General features: G+C 37.9%; 1 protein-coding gene across 3 annotated transcripts in view; it reads left to right on the top strand.

Annotated features, from left to right (window-relative positions):
* Nucleotides 1-16,311, top strand: part of LOC138743350 (A disintegrin and metalloproteinase with thrombospondin motifs 2-like) — a 273,394-nt gene extending 257,083 nt beyond the window's left edge. For 2 of the 3 annotated variants that reach the window (XM_069898570.1, XM_069898569.1), the window contains exons 21-23: nt 1,069-1,198; nt 2,786-2,890; nt 4,933-6,080. In XM_069898570.1, the coding sequence (XP_069754671.1) occupies nt 1,069-1,198; nt 2,786-2,890; nt 4,933-5,387 (690 nt within the window). In that variant the 3' untranslated portion in view covers nt 5,388-6,080. Of the gene's footprint in view, nt 1-1,068; nt 1,199-2,785; nt 2,891-4,932; nt 6,081-8,670; nt 8,732-15,306 lie in introns of those variants that run through there. The other variant, XM_069898571.1, reaches the window with a different exon arrangement.
* The last annotated feature ends 313 nt before the right edge of the window (nt 16,312-16,624 follow it).

Below are 16,624 nucleotides of genomic sequence, written 5' to 3'. Positions count from 1 at the left end.
GTTGCTCTCATCAGGAAAGAGTTACAGGAGTATCAGAATCAGTACCTTTCGGCTGAGGAACAGCTTCTTTGCATGGGCAGACTGCTGAATGACCAAAGGCACTGCTCACACTAACCATCCGAGACTCTCATATTCATGAAACAGTATTTATTTGTATAGATGGATAATTGTCCTGCATATGTATTGTTTGTCTGTATGCGTATTATGGCTGGTCGTATGTCCGCTTTGGACTGGAGCACTGTTTCGTCAGGTTGTACTTGTGTCAGATCATAATAGACTTGACTTAACTTGACAAAATCATGGGAGAAATAGATCAGGTGAACACAAGGAATATTTTGCCCTGAATAAATTTAAGTTGAAGGGGAAAAATTTGTCAGGAAGCTTATGGGTGTGGGATATGTATGCAATAGACTGTTGGAAGAAATGATTGAGGCAGGTATTATTGCAATGCTTAATAAAAATGGATGAGATAGAATCAGAGGGATTATTGGCCAAATACAACCAGGTGGGACATTGAGATCAGCGTGGGCAAGATGAGCCAAAGGGCCTGTTTCCATGCTGCATGACCTTTTAACTATCTATTCTATATTGCATTTCACTGGATCCAATGAATTATTTCACAGGCCAACTATGGCTGATTATCTTTTTTTAAATTTCTGAATCTACAAGAAATCCAGATCAAGGTTAATCACTTGTTCTCATATCGCTGGTAGAATGAACTATTATCCATCTGTTAATGATAAAGATTTGTTGTGTATTCACAATACTTCATTGGAAATCTCTGGTCAACCTCTTTATATAAATCTGCCTGCATTCAATTTGCATTGAATCAATCTGCTCCCATTTTGCAGAGTACTGAAGCAAGGTTTGAACCTGAAACATTGTCTGTGTCCCTTCATAGATGTTGCCTGGCATGTTGAATTCCTCCAGCTGTTTGTTTTTGCTGAAGATTTCAGCACCTGTGATCTTGCCTCTCCAGATTTTACTCACATTTCCTTATATTGCAGGAGTCATGGCCTCCGCTTTCCTTGATGACATTCACAATTGTGTAACCCTGTGTTTTGTTAGTGTTCAGTAACCTGTGGAAATGGTACACAAGAGAGACTGGCAGTATGCCGAACAAGGGACAATATGATCGGGCAATGTGAAGAAGAAAAGCCAGATACTATACGTGATTGTCGAATGTCCACTTGTCAAAGTAAGTCATTTAAATAACACCACTTTCAATGATCAATTAATATTCACCTTCAGATAAATTCCATATTTGTGGTTTTCCCAATAAAAATCAAGGTTCAATGCAAACAAAAGAATTGAAGTGTAGAATTTTGTCCATTTCCAACCTGTAACTTTTTCAATTTGGGAGCAGAATACAAGGTTCAACTGAGGTTGAACGTTCAAATGCTTGCAAAACCATTTCAAACTAAAATTCTATTGCATCACTCATTGATTCTGTATGCATTGTGATGTATTTTTAAAAATCAGATACAAATGTTAAACATGACTGGATACTCAGTGCTCCTCTAGATTTTATTCTTAGTTCACTGCATGTATGTTGCACTATGTGGAACGAGCACTCTCCACTGAGAAGTGACAATTATGTCAAAAGAACATCTGCTTTTAAAGCATACATGGGCAGCATGGACCATGCACTTTGAAACCTGGTCTAAATGAGAGGATTGAAGCCCATTTTAGTTTCTCATAGGGAAAAAGCCTTACATGGGCAGAGAGTGTTCAAGAGATTTTTTTCCCCAGGCAGATTTCCCAGAAACTGTTACCTTCATTCTCAGTCTTATCCTCTTCCTCAGGCATTCAGATCCTGCCACCTGCCAATAGAAGCATTGCCATAATCTCAGCTTCATATTTTCCCCAAATGGTAAAACTCCCACAGCCATAAGATCCATTTTTCCCCCAACCAATCTAAATTCTAACCCACTCCTTCTCCAAGCTTGCTCTCAATTGCCTCCCTCAATAACCATAGCCTTGCAATCATCCCTGATCTTCCACTAGAGGAACCTCTCTATTTCCCAACCAGTCCATTCCCAAAACTTCCTACACCTCCCACTCCTGTGAGGCATTCTCCATGCCCTTTTTTAGGACACCTCCAATGCCCACCATGTTTGGAGTAAAAGGGGTTCATGGGGATGATTAATCACATATTTATTGTCTCCAGCAGAATTGAAGCATATTCTCATCTCCTCTATCAAATCCTTTACTTATTACCTTGCAAGTAATGGAGCTGCATCCTCGCAGTTTCTGCGATCCAGCATCAGTCCAAAACTCCCAACACTGTCTGTCACCGTGTGGGGTCCTGCTAGGTGTGCTGAGTTCCTCGCGCACCCCAAAAACATGCTCATTGTCAGTTGTAGATTGTCCATGAGTAGATGAATGGTTGAATTGGAGAAAGCCTGATGGTAATGTGAGGAAAATAAAGTGAGATCATTGTAAATGACTGAGATAGTTGGTGTGGACTGAGCGAAAGGGCCTTTTTCCATGCTGGAACACTCCAAGATCCAAATGATGTCCTTTATGTGTGCTTAAGGAACCCATACCTGTTATATTACTGTGGGAAAACCATGGATATAATTGCTACCATACCAGTAGAGCAAATTGTTGTAGCTTTAATACAACTCCTAGCCTGTAACAGGTTAAAAAAAATCATTAAAATAGTATTTAGCTATGCACAATCCAGATCTTTAATTTGCTTTGAAATTAAAGTGAAATGTGAATGTGTGCCAAACAACAGATTATGTACATCATGTTTGTTTTGATCTTTTCATTTCTTTAGAAAACTCCTCTCAACAAACATCACGAACATCCTCCAAAGGAAAGACCCTAATCCAGTGGCTCTCTCGTCCAGATCCAGAGTATCCTATGCAGAAAATTTCGACAAGTAAATCACATTCTAACTCTGATCCTGGTTTTCAATGCATGCAATCTCTCACATGGATCGTGCCTTTCTCTGTGTCCTTTTCTCATCATTATGCATTTCTCTGATTGGCATCTGCATCCTGGTTCTAATTCTTCTACTGGCTCCTGGTGCATAGCCTGTCTCTTCTCGAGTGCTAGTGCAGCACTAGTGGTGGAGGGGCAAAACTGAGGACTTCACACATTGATGGAGGAATTCCCCAGTACATTGCAAGCCTCTGAATGGGAACTGTCTTCGGCTTGCTTCGGTTTGCTTGAAAACCGGCTCTAATGAAGCAGTCTCAATTTGACAGAGACTGAGAAACTTATTGTGAATGTGATCACATCACAATACTGGCATCTTGTGCTCACATTTCTTTCTAGACCTCTTGTACTTTGTTAAAATCACTGACGGAAATTTATGCTCTGACCTAAATGAATAGTTCTCTCTCTCTTGCATTTATTGCATTCTGAGTTAGGTTTCTACTGCTCAACTTTGTGCTGTTGCATTTCATAGCATCGAAGGAGGATAAATGGCTTCTGCTCTGTTGCACAGTAGCAAGTAAATGGTTTCATTTTTATCTTTTGCATGATTTGCATATTTTAATTGGTTAATGTAGTCACCAAGACACTTTTGACATAGCTAAATTGCAATACAGTAGCACAAAGTTTATTTTGTTTAGAAAAATGCCTTATCTAAGGACAAATGTTACAACTTTTTTTGCTACTGCTACAGACTCCAGGAAATATTTTATGGACTGAACCCATCTCTTGATTCACTATGACAAATATTACTTCCATATTTGGAAGAAGATGTAAACGATCACTAATGCTTGGAATGTAGAAAGCGTTCTACAACATTGGTTAAAAAAAGTTAAACACTTGCAAGCTATTTAAAAAAAAAACATTATAGCAGAAATTGCTTCAAAAACAGTCATTCGTGAGGGAGAAAATGAAAGCACTTTGACCATGTCTCTGTCATGTGATCACATAACAAACTTTTGTGAGCCTATTAGTGGAAATTTTAAGATGTTTTAAGTCTTGTAATCAAAGAGAACTGATGAGCCACAAGTATTGCACTGAAAGTGTTACATGTGACTTAATTTGGTGTTGTTCTGATATGCTCAGTTATTAATTCTGTTCAAGTCAAAGTTTTAAATAGGTTAACTATGTGGCAGTGGTCACAGACGGTGCAATCATGCCTACTCAGTATAATGTGCACTATACTAACATGCACTTTGGTTTATCAGGGATAATTTATTGATAATTAAAAATCATGAACATGTGCCATTTCAGTTTCTATCACTCATTTCAAGATTTTTTTTTTGTAAAATTGGTGGCAGTGTTACCAAAGTAACTGTGATCTTGTACACTTAAATGCATTTTCTTACCAATGGAGATATGGGGTCTTGTGTTACTCCAGTCTGTCATTAATTTCTGCAAATAAATGAAAATCAATGTCAAGAAATAATATATTGTCTATTTTTCAATTTTTTGAACTAAACCAGCTGGTCATTAGAAAATTTTAAACAAATATTAGCAATACACAAAGAGACTATCATTTACATAGGAAATATTCAAATACAAATTCTGGAGGCTAAAGGCATTTTTCTAACCAAATAGTAGATTATCTTTTTGGCATCTGAGGAAAGAGTTAACAGTATTTTAGAGAAAACCTGCGGTTTTCACTTTGTTGAAACAGGAAAAAGTCCATATTAAAAAAAATTCCTTGATTTATGTATCTAAAATTGCAAGTGGTATATGCAGTCAGTTTAATTCCTTGACAGAAGATCAAATTCTTATAGTAAAATCAATGAGTCAGTTACAACATAAATGATACAAAAATATACAAAACATAAGCATGCTTTAAAAATTGTAATATCAATATTTCTAATGTAACTTAACTGAGTTAAGACAACAAAAACAACTATTTCATCTAAGACAGTTACAAGACAGAAATGAAACCTATTAAATATTGATTTCATATTCTTAAGTTCTAATTTTTTTTTCATCTTAATATCTTCACAGAAGCAAATTGTCATGGGGACAAGTCAATTTTATGCCGTGTGGATGTATTTTCCCGGTATTGTTCTATTCCTGGCTACAACAAGCTTTGTTGCAAGTTCTGCAATTCACTGTCTCAACAGATTACAAATAAGACCAATAACACCGATTCCCTGAAGCATTCTAAACCAACCATGTTACCTGAGACCACAAGGAAGCCAAGGGTTGTTACCTCTCACAAATTAAATACAACACGGGACAATGCTGAGAAAAATGCAGTTGGGCAGATGCAGAAGGGAAAAAATGGTAACAGTAAAATACCACGACATAAAGTTATAATTCCAAGACGGCCAAATATAGTCAGCAACCACAGACTACAGTTTCTGCTTGACATGAAAAGAAAGGAAATTCTGAAAAATTCCTCGGATGAAGATGTTTCATCTGTGAAGGACAACAGTTTACCTCATTCTGAGATTTGAGCATGGATCATTTGCCGATGAAAAACAAAGGAAAACTCACTCTATTGACAGAAACTGGAACTGAAATGAATGGCAGACTTTATTCATCAATACATTTATAATGCAAACACTTCTAATTTTAGTCATCTATCTTGTAAAATGTTCAGCATGGAGCGTACATCCCATAGCTTTGCCAGGCTGAAAACCCAACAAAGAGAAAACACGTATCCCTGCTGGCCCCTTCCACTGTCCCAACAAGAAAATACCAACCCCTTGATAATTACTTCTTTGTAATTCAGCTGAGGAGCACTGCTCCTAGCTTCTGCTTTGTAGCTCGTGTTGCACTACGTACTAACATATTTACAGCAATTTTTGGAAATTGCGGTAAATTTCCTTGAACAATGGTGCTGAAGATTCCCTTTATACACACACACTTTATATGGCACACAGGTAGGTCTTTTGTACCTCCCAGGAACATCTTTGTCGATTTTAGTTCAAATTGTGGCTGAGGTTATGGAAGGTAAAAGTCGCTTGTTAGGCATGTGTGCAGACGATGCCTTTGTGCTGAATTTTTGGAAAAAAAAGCGATTTACAAATACATGGTGCTGATATTCTTGTGTATATTTCTCAATCTGAACATATTGTAGAAGATGAAAAAACTGTAAAAAAAATTCCATTATGTTTATACTTGGATAAAATTAATAATAATTTGCACTACGTTCAAAATTCTAAATATTCTTTTTTGGTACAAAAAGATTATTCCTATAAGCTATAAGGTTCTAGTGGTCTAAAGTAGTAAATTATAGCACTTAACTGAAAAGATGAGGGCTGGAAGGCAAGTTCACGGTGATCTTTTAAATTAATGTGGTTTTGTACAATGTTAAAATTTCAGATTTGAAATTGCTCAGAAACATCACATAGTTGATTTGCATTTTTATCCGTTCCATTTGGCTTCACAGAGCCACGGGCATGCTAATCCTTTCTCCTATTCCAACCTTTGGAGAGAAGTTCCAGTATTTTAAAATATTATTCTCTTTCTTTCTTCTTTTTTCTTTGGCTTGGCTTCGCGGACGAAGATTTATGGAGGGGGTAAAAAGTCCACGTCAGCTGCAGGCTCGTTTGTGGCTGACCAGTCCGATGCGGGACAGGCAGACACGATTGCAGCGGTTGCAAGGGAAAATTGGTTGGTTGGGGTTGGGTGTTGGGTTTTTCCTCCTTTGCCTTTTGTCAGTGAGGTGGGCTCTGCGGTCTTCTTCAAAGGAGGCTGCTGCCCGCCAAACTGTGAGGCGCCAAGATGCACGGTTTGAGGCGTTATCAGCCCACTGGCGGTGGTCAATGTGGCAGGCACCAAGAGATTTCTTTAGGCAGTCCTTGTACCTTTTCTTTGGTGCACCTCTGTCACGGTGGCCAGTGGAGAGCTCGCCATATAATACGATCTTGGGAAGGCGATGGTCCTCCATTCTGGAGACGTGACCCATCCAGCTCAGCTGGATCTTCAGCAGCGTGGACTCGATGCTGTCGACCTCTGCCATCTCGAGTACCTCGACGTTAGGGGTGTGAGCGCTCCAATGGATGTTGAGGATGGAGCGGAGACAACGCTGGTGGAAGCGTTCTAGGAGCCGTAGGTGGTGCCGGTAGAGGACCCATGATTCGGAGCCGAACAGGAGTGTAGGTATGACAACGGCTCTGTATACGCTTATCTTTGTGAGGTTTTTCAGTTGGTTGTTTTTCCAGACTCTTTTGTGTAGTCTTCCAAAGGCGCTATTTGCCTTGGCGAGTCTGTTGTCTATCTCATTGTCGATCCTTGCATCTGATGAAATGGTGCAGCCGAGATAGGTAAACTGGTTGACCGTTTTGAGTTTTGTGTGCCCGATGGAGATGTGGGGGGGCTGGTAGTCATGGTGGGGAGCTGGCTGATGGAGGACCTCAGTTTTCTTCAGGCTGACTTCCAGGCCAAACATTTTGGCAGTTTCCGCAAAGCAGGACGTCAAGCGCTGAAGAGCTGGCTCTGAATGGGCAACTAAAGCGGCATCATCTGCAAAGAGTAGTTCACGGACAAGTTTCTCTTGTGTCTTGGTGTGAGCTTGCAGGCGCCTCAGATTGAAGAGACTGCCATCCGTGCGGTACAATACATTTCACATATTTTATAAATCAATGTTCATGTTTACAGTCAAACCATTTTTTTCCTCACCAATGTAAGTCACCTGGCTAGTCTTACTCTCTACATGTCTCATTGGATCTCTTCCAAGCTGGTTATAACTTTGATTTTTACACCACTTCTAAAATCAGGGCAATTGGTTTCAGAACAAAACTATAAGGAAACAGCAGTCATCTTTGCAGATGGCTATTATTTGAAACAGAAGGTCACATGGTAGAGTAGCTGGATTCTATTTTTAATTAACATTCTTACAAAAACAAACATCATACCAGAGTAAAAATGGCAAATACAGGTTGGAGAACATCTGAAAAAAAACCCAAATGGCGCAAATTTCCCAGGAATCTGTGGATTGAAGTACGGCACTTCATTCCTAACATTGTTAGGAATTTTATGGTGGGCTAAGGTCTAGAAAAAGTTAGGCTTGTTTCTGGATATGAACTTGCATCAGGAATGCTATTCACATTCAAAACTAAACCCATTTTTGTCTGACATATACTGAGTGTTATAAATATTTACAGCAATGATTATACTGTGCCAGATTTTGTCTTAAATGCTTTTCTATAGTTCAAAACAGCATAAATGTTAGATTATCCCAGAACAACAACGTCCTCACAATACATTTCCAAATACAGGAAACATCTAAAACTGGACTCAATGATTCTTAATTCACTCACTGAAAAGCATTGGGGTAATAAAGGGTCACTTTCAACTTAGAAAAATGCTGGTTCTGAGTAGTCTATGGATTACATGCTTAACTCTCTTATTCCCAACAGAAAACAGATTTGACAAAATGAGTATGTCATCACACAAAGTTAAATATTCTGTTGTGTACTCAATGTAGATATTGTATTTTAAAATGTAAGAGCAATTAACAAGTTATGTTCCAAAGCTTTATTGTGCTTATTGCATAAATTAATTTTCTTATACCTACTGGCCTTCACAATGTATGAATAGCAACTCATGCACCAATTACACTTGCAATTACTTTAGCGGCACCACTGAAGAGTCTCTTTTGTACATTATTTGTATATAAGAGAGTTAGGAACTTTATTTTTAATATTTATTAAACTTGAACATTTGTAGCATTTTGCTCCTTTTTTCTCAAACCTGTAACTGATTTGCTAATGTTCCCTCTCAATGTTACAGTGTCTGTCATTTGTATGCTACTTATTGGAATTTGTTGGGATTGAAGAACATGCAGTGAATGGTAAGTTAACTCAACTCAGAAAATCATCCAGGTGAGTATGAGAAATAGCTGTTTCAAGATAAATTTAGCTGGATCAATGTAGGAACTGAAGAAAAGAACCATTTATCAATTTTAAATCTGAGAACATCTAGAATAACATCTTTAGATCAATTTGCAATGATAATGCAGTCTCCTGTGGCACCATGTGGTAACCTGGTCCATTTATTCTCCTCAAGCACTATGTGGTAACCTGGCCCAACTACAGTAAAACCCTTGGAATCTGGCACCTCTGCAAATTGGTAGATGCTGGATAAGTGAATTTTCTGGTTGCTTGAGATTGCATGTTGCATAATTGGTGAAATAGCGGTGAGACGCTCCCATTTTAAAATGTACATTTTGCCTATTTATTTTACACAATTTTTTTTGCCAGATGCTTGGGTTTTTTTTTAAACTGTATTTCTCCTGAGTTCGGGAAAGCAGTAACATACATCAAGAGAAAGAAGCAATAGGTGGAACCATCACCAGTGCACAAAAACAGAGGCCTAGTTCACCTTCAGGTCTCATCCACTTGTAGTCAAGTTATGAGCAGAGAATTAACAATAGGCTCTGCACTGAATTAAGGATTTTAGTGGTTTTCGAACAAGGTGATAAAGCCAAAGACAGAAGTGGGAAAATATGAGATGTCATCCTTAACTGTGCCTTTTCCCCCATATCACAGTTGATAGAGAACTGAACCACATTTCTTACATATCTTCCAGTCCCAGTCTGTCCTGAGTTGCTCCTTTGCCCCAGAGTTTGTCTCATTCTGATCTTATACCTTGGCACTGTCTATGTTCAATGGATCGTCCTCTGAAATTTCCACCACTTTCAAAAGGATTCCATTACCAGACACGTCTTTCCCACTTCTCCCAGTTCAGTATTCAAACAAGCAGTTCCCATAACGATTCCCCACTTCTCTCTGCCAGCTCTCACAGCACTTTAATTGCAAGCTTCAACTTGGTGGTTTCAGCCAGCTTAAGAGAAATCAAACACAGATGAATGACTGCTTTACAGTACATTACTATTCAGTCTGGAAGGATGACCCTGAGCTTCCAGTTGCCTGTCATTTTAATCTTCATCCCATTCAAGTTCTCAATTTGCTAATATTTTACCTCCTACCAGTTCTGATGAAACATAAGCCCAGTCAAAAACATTTCATCTTCTATCTGCACAAAGGTGCGAGAGAAACTCAGCAAGTCCCCCAGCATGCACAGGAAGTAAAAGGCAATCAATGTTTTGAGCCTGTGTCCTTTGTCAGGAATCCCATTTTCCCAGATTCCTGACAAAGGGATCAAGCCTAAAACATGAATTTGACACTCCTCTGGATGTTGTGTGGCCCGCTGAGCTTCTCCAGCACTTTTGTCTATTACACTCAACCCCAGTGTCTACAGATTTTATTGTTTAACCTCATCTCCCATCTAGGTACCATTCAGCTCCTGGGATTCAATCTCAGATAACCTCTCTTTCCAGATTCAGTTCTCACCCAAAGACATAAAGCTGTAACCTGATCTTACAGAGAGAAGCTGGAGGGACTCGGTGCATCCAGAGTTGCTCATTCCTCCAGCTCCAATTCGTTCACTCAAGATTCCAGCATCTGCAATTTTTGTTTCTTAGTCTGTAACCTGCTTTTTTTTCTGCCTGATCAGCTGAATATTTGCAGTATTCATTTAATTTCAGATACCAACCAGCATTCTATATCTCCCAGTTTCAGCATTATCTTGTCCATTTTTCTTTTCTTTCTCCTGAAATTTTTTTGTGTGCATTTACACCTCCTTCAAGCAGATCAGTCACAATCAACAAATCTTCATCATCTCTTCAATGGCATGAACAGTGTTTGTGTAATCAGGATCCTCAGTCTCAATCCTATTACAATCATTCCCTTGGTTCTCTCCAACTTCCCCCTATCTGCACCTTCAAGCATGCTTGTTTCAGACTTTGTCAGTATTGGTGAAAAGGCATCAAGCAAAACTGATAGCTCAGTTTCTCTCTCCACAGATGTTATCTGACCTGATGAATATCTCCAGGATTTTCAGTTTTTAAGATAGCAAAGAGCAGATTTCATGTTACTTTTAAGGAATCAGGAAGAGAGGGGAAGCATGAAAATTATGTTCCCATAAAGAGTTTCACAAAGTAGCTCAATTAAACATTTTGCAGTCAAGTAATCTACTTTGATTTTAAAGTGAAAAAAATGGCAGACTTGAATTATGAACTCATATGTTGATGCATTGTGGTAATTTCAGGTCACTCACCAAGAAATGTCCTGGAAAAAAAAAATGACCTATAGTTTGAAAACTAACAGGATAAATGTTTAGAATGTTGACATACTTTTAATGAATAAATAATAACTCAACTTGAAAAAAGTAACAAGATCTAGGATTAAATAAAAATACTGATCCTGATTCCTTGTAAATCTGTCAGAATTATTATTCATTATTCTTCATTGCCCCATTCAACTCAGTTCGGTTTCTGGCCTTGCTACAAAGAGCATTTACTTTTAATGCTTTTAGATATTTAGTCCATGCTGAAACCTCGACACCTTGGAGAGCAAACAGGCTGATGTTTCCCTCGATAATATGGCATCCTTTACCCTGATAAATCATTCTGAACACTTCTACCCATATTTCAGTCCTACACAACCATCACTCCAATACATGCTGCTTATATTTATGCAATTAATTGTCTCACAATTAAAATTTTCCAACCTTCTCTGGTTCTCCAAACCCAGTTGCTCCATTTTCTTGACTGTCTTCTGATGATGTGTCCTTGTGCATATGGTGTTAATTCCATCCAAATGATCAGCCGGCTAGATCATCATTGTTTACTAAACATTTCCATCTCCTTTGGTTTCCAAAAACTACTTTATCCATGTTCTTGTCATGTCTTAGTGTTGGCTTTTTTTTCTGGATCATAGATGTGGAACGTTTAACATTCATTAAAGTGCTAAAAGCACACCACTGCAATAGGCCTCCCATAATCACAGATACTGCTGTCAAGAGAAATTACTCACTGAAATAATTGAGGATTAGTTTCCAATAAAACCATATTATTATCAAAACTTCACAAAGTGAAAAGACCGTGCTTCTCGATCTACCCTCCAAATCAGACAGGGTTGCCGAAAGAAATCATTAGCTGTACTCTGCCCACCACCACTAATCGATGGTGGGAACCTCACTTTGTGTCCAATTCTCAAACTGATTGGGCTTGGTGTGAATTGACAAGTAAACGTCAGCTTGAACCTTGGGAAAACACCTTAATGCACACCCTCACTCTTTGGTGTAGTGCTATGAGACACATCACATGAAAGAGAAACTACATAAATTATTCTCATCTGATAGTACTTCTATGAGTCCTATACACCTTCAATACTATACAGAGTGTTAACTAAGATTACTGCCTGTCTTGGTTTGCTGATTCAACATTTAATGCAGCAGTTTTCTATGTCCAATATAGAGTTTGGGGTGACGTCTTAAAATAGCATTCAGCTGAGATTAAAAACAGTTATGAATAATACAGAAGCAAAACTAAATTAGTTGCACTTTCAGCAGATAATACAAGCCTACTTTGGCAGTCTCCTTCTTTGGCTTGGCTTCGCGGACGAAGATTTATGGAGGGGGTAAAAAGTCCACGTCAGCTGCAGGCTCGTTTGTGGCTGACAAGTCCGATGTGGGACAGGCAGACACGGTTGCAGCGGCTGCAGGGGAAAATTGGTGGGTTGGGGTTGGGTGTTGGGTTTTTCCTCCTTTGCCTTTTGTCAGTGAGGTGGGCTCTGCGGTCTTCTTCAAAGGAGGTTGCTGCCCGCCAAACTGTGAGGCGCCAAGATGCACGGTTTGAGGCGTTATCAGCCCACTGGCGGTGGTCAATGTGGCAGGCACCAAGAGATTTCTTTAGGCAGTCCTTGTACCTTTTCTTTGGTGCACCTCTGTCACGGTGGCCAGTGGAGAGCTCGCCATATAACACGATCTTGGGAAGGCGATGGTCCTCCATTCTGGAGACGTGACCCATCCAGCGCAGCTGGATCTTCAGCAGCGTCTACATACTAAATTACTGACAATCTTAATGAGAGAATGGATAGGCCTTGGGTGTATATTTCCACGGTGCACTGCTCTTTCTGAACTGCAAAATTTGTAATTGCAGTAGGTGGAAAAGTACTTTAATTTGCATTTTTGGGTTTTTTTTTCATATATATGTGTGTGTGTGTGTACATGAAAAATAGTTGAAAAGTTTTTATGTGGATCAAAAGGATGAATTTAAAATTATTTAAAACAATAGATACTGCTGGTATTATTTGTTTTATAGAGATTCATTTCTTGTTTTCATTCTCCTTGTCAGGGAAAAGGTGTTTGGTCGGTCATCACAAACTATTTGAAAATTAAGATACCAAACATTAACTTGCTTTTCTCCATGCAAATTACACCTTTTTGTGACACGATTAAATCACAAGGCAGATGATAGATTGTGCAAGAGTTTCAGTGTTTTAACCAGTTTAAAATAGGAGCTAAATATAAGATATGAAAATGTTTTGTGACAGTTTTACTAAGATAACTGATGATAGACTTAAGGAACAAAGATGGATATGTCCATGCTGTTTTAGTGCATCAAGATTATTCTTTAACACGTGCACAGGAGAAGCTTCTAGATTATTATGAGTGACGTTACCTTTAAAATGTTGGACTGAAGTCGTCGTCGTGTTATTGCAGAATAAATGTTCAAATGTGACAATTATCGGGGATAACAGATAACAAGAGATGAATCAACTGGATATTTCTTGCAAGTTTGAACACTATGCACGTGTGTGTACACACACACGAAAAATGGCAGAACTAATCGCAGGTGAAATTGGCAGTGATATTTCGGTCAAGAGACTATCTTAACAACCTGTTCTCCAAAAAAAACCCAGCAAAGTTGAATCTGAAGTCTATTTTCACTGTCAAAGCAAATATTACTTACTTTGAATTCACAATGCAACTTACCAGAACATGAACATTTTCAATGCTACCTGCATCAGGAAATACTAAACTTGCAATTCCTTGTGTCTGGAACCGAGAGATTGTTTGTCTATGGCCAATTTCCATCTGGACATTTTCAGGAACTGTGAAAACTGGAGTAACACTTGTTGGATTACTAACTATATAATGAATGTATTTGTAGTTTATCAGTATCACTAGATGGCAATGGTCATTTCTATTGATTCTGAATAAAATTATGACAGATACTGCTAACTGCCTGATAAAGTTATCTTTATACATAATCTGGAAACATAAAAGAAGACACCACAATCATGAATGAATCTGACTGTGTAAATTTAAATTTGATTTATGTAAACAGTGTTACTACATTACTTTAAGTACACTGCAAACATACTTCAATAACTGATATCTCATCAAGAGGAATGATCTGGGCATTTATGCAAACAAATAATAGGCTGAAAAGAGTTCTTAGTAATAGTACACATGAACATTTTCCATCCTGTCTATTATGCTCCCAGATCTAGTTTAGAATGAGGAAAACACAATTGATATTGAAAACAAGCTCCAAACATTTTATTGAATTTAATTCAAAATAATCTTTTGATCTTTTTCTTGCTAGTTTTTCTTTCAGGGAGACTTAAATTAATTTGCACAATCATTTCTGTTTAAAAAAAACTAACATTTATGTAAAAATTAATTTAACAATATCTAAGATTGCACTGTTTGTCACTTTGGTGTGCACACAGACATGAACAGAGAGACAACTGGTACTTTTCCAAGCTACTATTATTAGGGAATGATGGTATTTGATAAAGTTACTGGACTGGCAGCCAAGATTATTGGCTAATGGTGTTGAAATCTGTGTTCAAATCCCACCAGGATGGCTGGAGAATTGAATTTAAGTCATTACACAAGTCTCGATTTTTTTTTATATATATTAAAAAAATAGACTCCATTAGCACCCCATGAAACTACAAGATGATCGTAAAAAATTTTCATTCACGTCTTCCAGAAACGGAAATCTGACCCAGTCTAGCCTTTGTGCAACTCCAGAATGACTAATGTGTTGGTCTTTTAACTGCCTACTCAGTTCAAGCACAATTAGAGATAGACTACAAAAATCTTCATTGTCAGGGGCATCTATATCATGTGCCTTATTATCGTGTGTCCCTTGGCAATGAAGGAGTTGCATATGTGAAGATTATGAGCTAATTCAGTGGGATATTTGATCTACTAAGGGTCACCTCGTCATTTTTAATCACTTCCACAGTTAATTGGACTTGCTCTTGTTAAGCTTTACAGTTTTTGTTGGGGGCTAGATGTTGAAAGTGGAGGCTCGTCTATTGAATTTTGAATCCACTTCAGTAATTCAATGACAAAGAAAATGTTTAGACTTAATTTAAAACAACTTTGGAAATAGTATTAGTTGAATGTGACTCAAGGCTCTTCAATAAATTAGATGCATCCATGACTATTCACATCACCATTGGTTGCTTGGCTGGCTTCAGTCTGTATACACTTTACTTGCGTAATTATGTCCCATTATGGATTAATTTCTTTTGATGGATAATTACTTTATTCATTTTATAGGTGTCATAGATAACGTGGTTCGGAGGACCCACAGAGATGTGATGCAGAAGCAGCCACAAGATGGCAATATTGATTATGATCAGGTACCTGACTGCCACATTAAGAATTACTAAAACAAATGATCCAACACAGAAGTGGCAAAAAAAAATTATTTGACTGATGGAACGATACAAACAGTTACTGGACAACAAAACTGATGTGCTTTCAAGTTTTGTATTTCAGATTTATTAAGCTGAATTTAAGTACTCCAGTGGCTGCAAGGGATTTTGAACATTCACCAGATGTTCAGCCAGGTTTCTGAATGACTATCCACCACTAACATAACTACACCATCAGTACACCCTTCTGTGATGTGACCCTCACCCTTCCTGCACAGACCAAATATTTACCAATCATTTCCTTTGTGCACGGAATTCCTAGATTGCAACAGAAACCATTCTGCCTAATAATTCCATACACACAAAAACATCCAGCTACTCCCTTTCTTCCTAGCCATCAATATATTCGCACAATCTTTGGTATAAAATACTTAATAATTTCAGTCAAACATAATAGGTGCCAATTAAAAATTGTCATTTAAAAAAAAAATTTGCTCATGAGTGCAAATGGTTTTATCTGCATTTCAATCAAACCACATAATCCATTTTAACAGTCTGATTAGTCATTGTTTCAACATACTGAGCATGGAATAAGACCCATTAATACAACCTGTAACATTAACTCCATGAATGCTGCATAACCTGCTGAAATGTTTCCACATTTTCTGTTCTTTATTTGTTTACATGTGACCAGTCATTTTTTGCAATTCTAATATGTGGTAATTCTATCTTGCTTGCAGGGAAATGAATCTCAGGGTTGTATGTGATATCATGTATGTACTCTGACAATCTGAACTTTGAACTAGTTCACCATCATATTCGGACATGTGCTTAGATTGTAACCATTAAAACTCTAGTACAATTTATGTCAATCTGTGCCATTTCAATTCCAAAACCAAGAATTCTTTCTCAAATCTAAAACTGTATGCAGATACACAGACTGTGCTAGCTTTGCAGATGAAGCATCACTTAGTCACTTTTAACTTGAATATCATCTTTTTGACTACATTTTTACCCAGGGTTTTTGTAATATATGTGCATAAATGCTTAATGCTTGTTCATTCATTAGTCAGAAAACATTCTTTCCCAGTCTAATATGTGATATTTTTGGCTCTTTTAAACACCCCATTCCAACCCATTCTTCTTTAAAATCCAACTTTCAACTGCTTGCTCAGATATAGCACCGTTTCATGTTGTGATATCTTTACAATCTTCCTCTT

This window comes from Narcine bancroftii, chromosome 9, assembly GCF_036971445.1.
Source record: "Narcine bancroftii isolate sNarBan1 chromosome 9, sNarBan1.hap1, whole genome shotgun sequence".
Classification (NCBI taxonomy): Eukaryota; Metazoa; Chordata; class Chondrichthyes; order Torpediniformes; family Narcinidae; genus Narcine; species Narcine bancroftii.
Note: the sequence above shows the minus strand (reverse complement) of the source record. Positions and strands in the feature narration are given on the sequence as shown.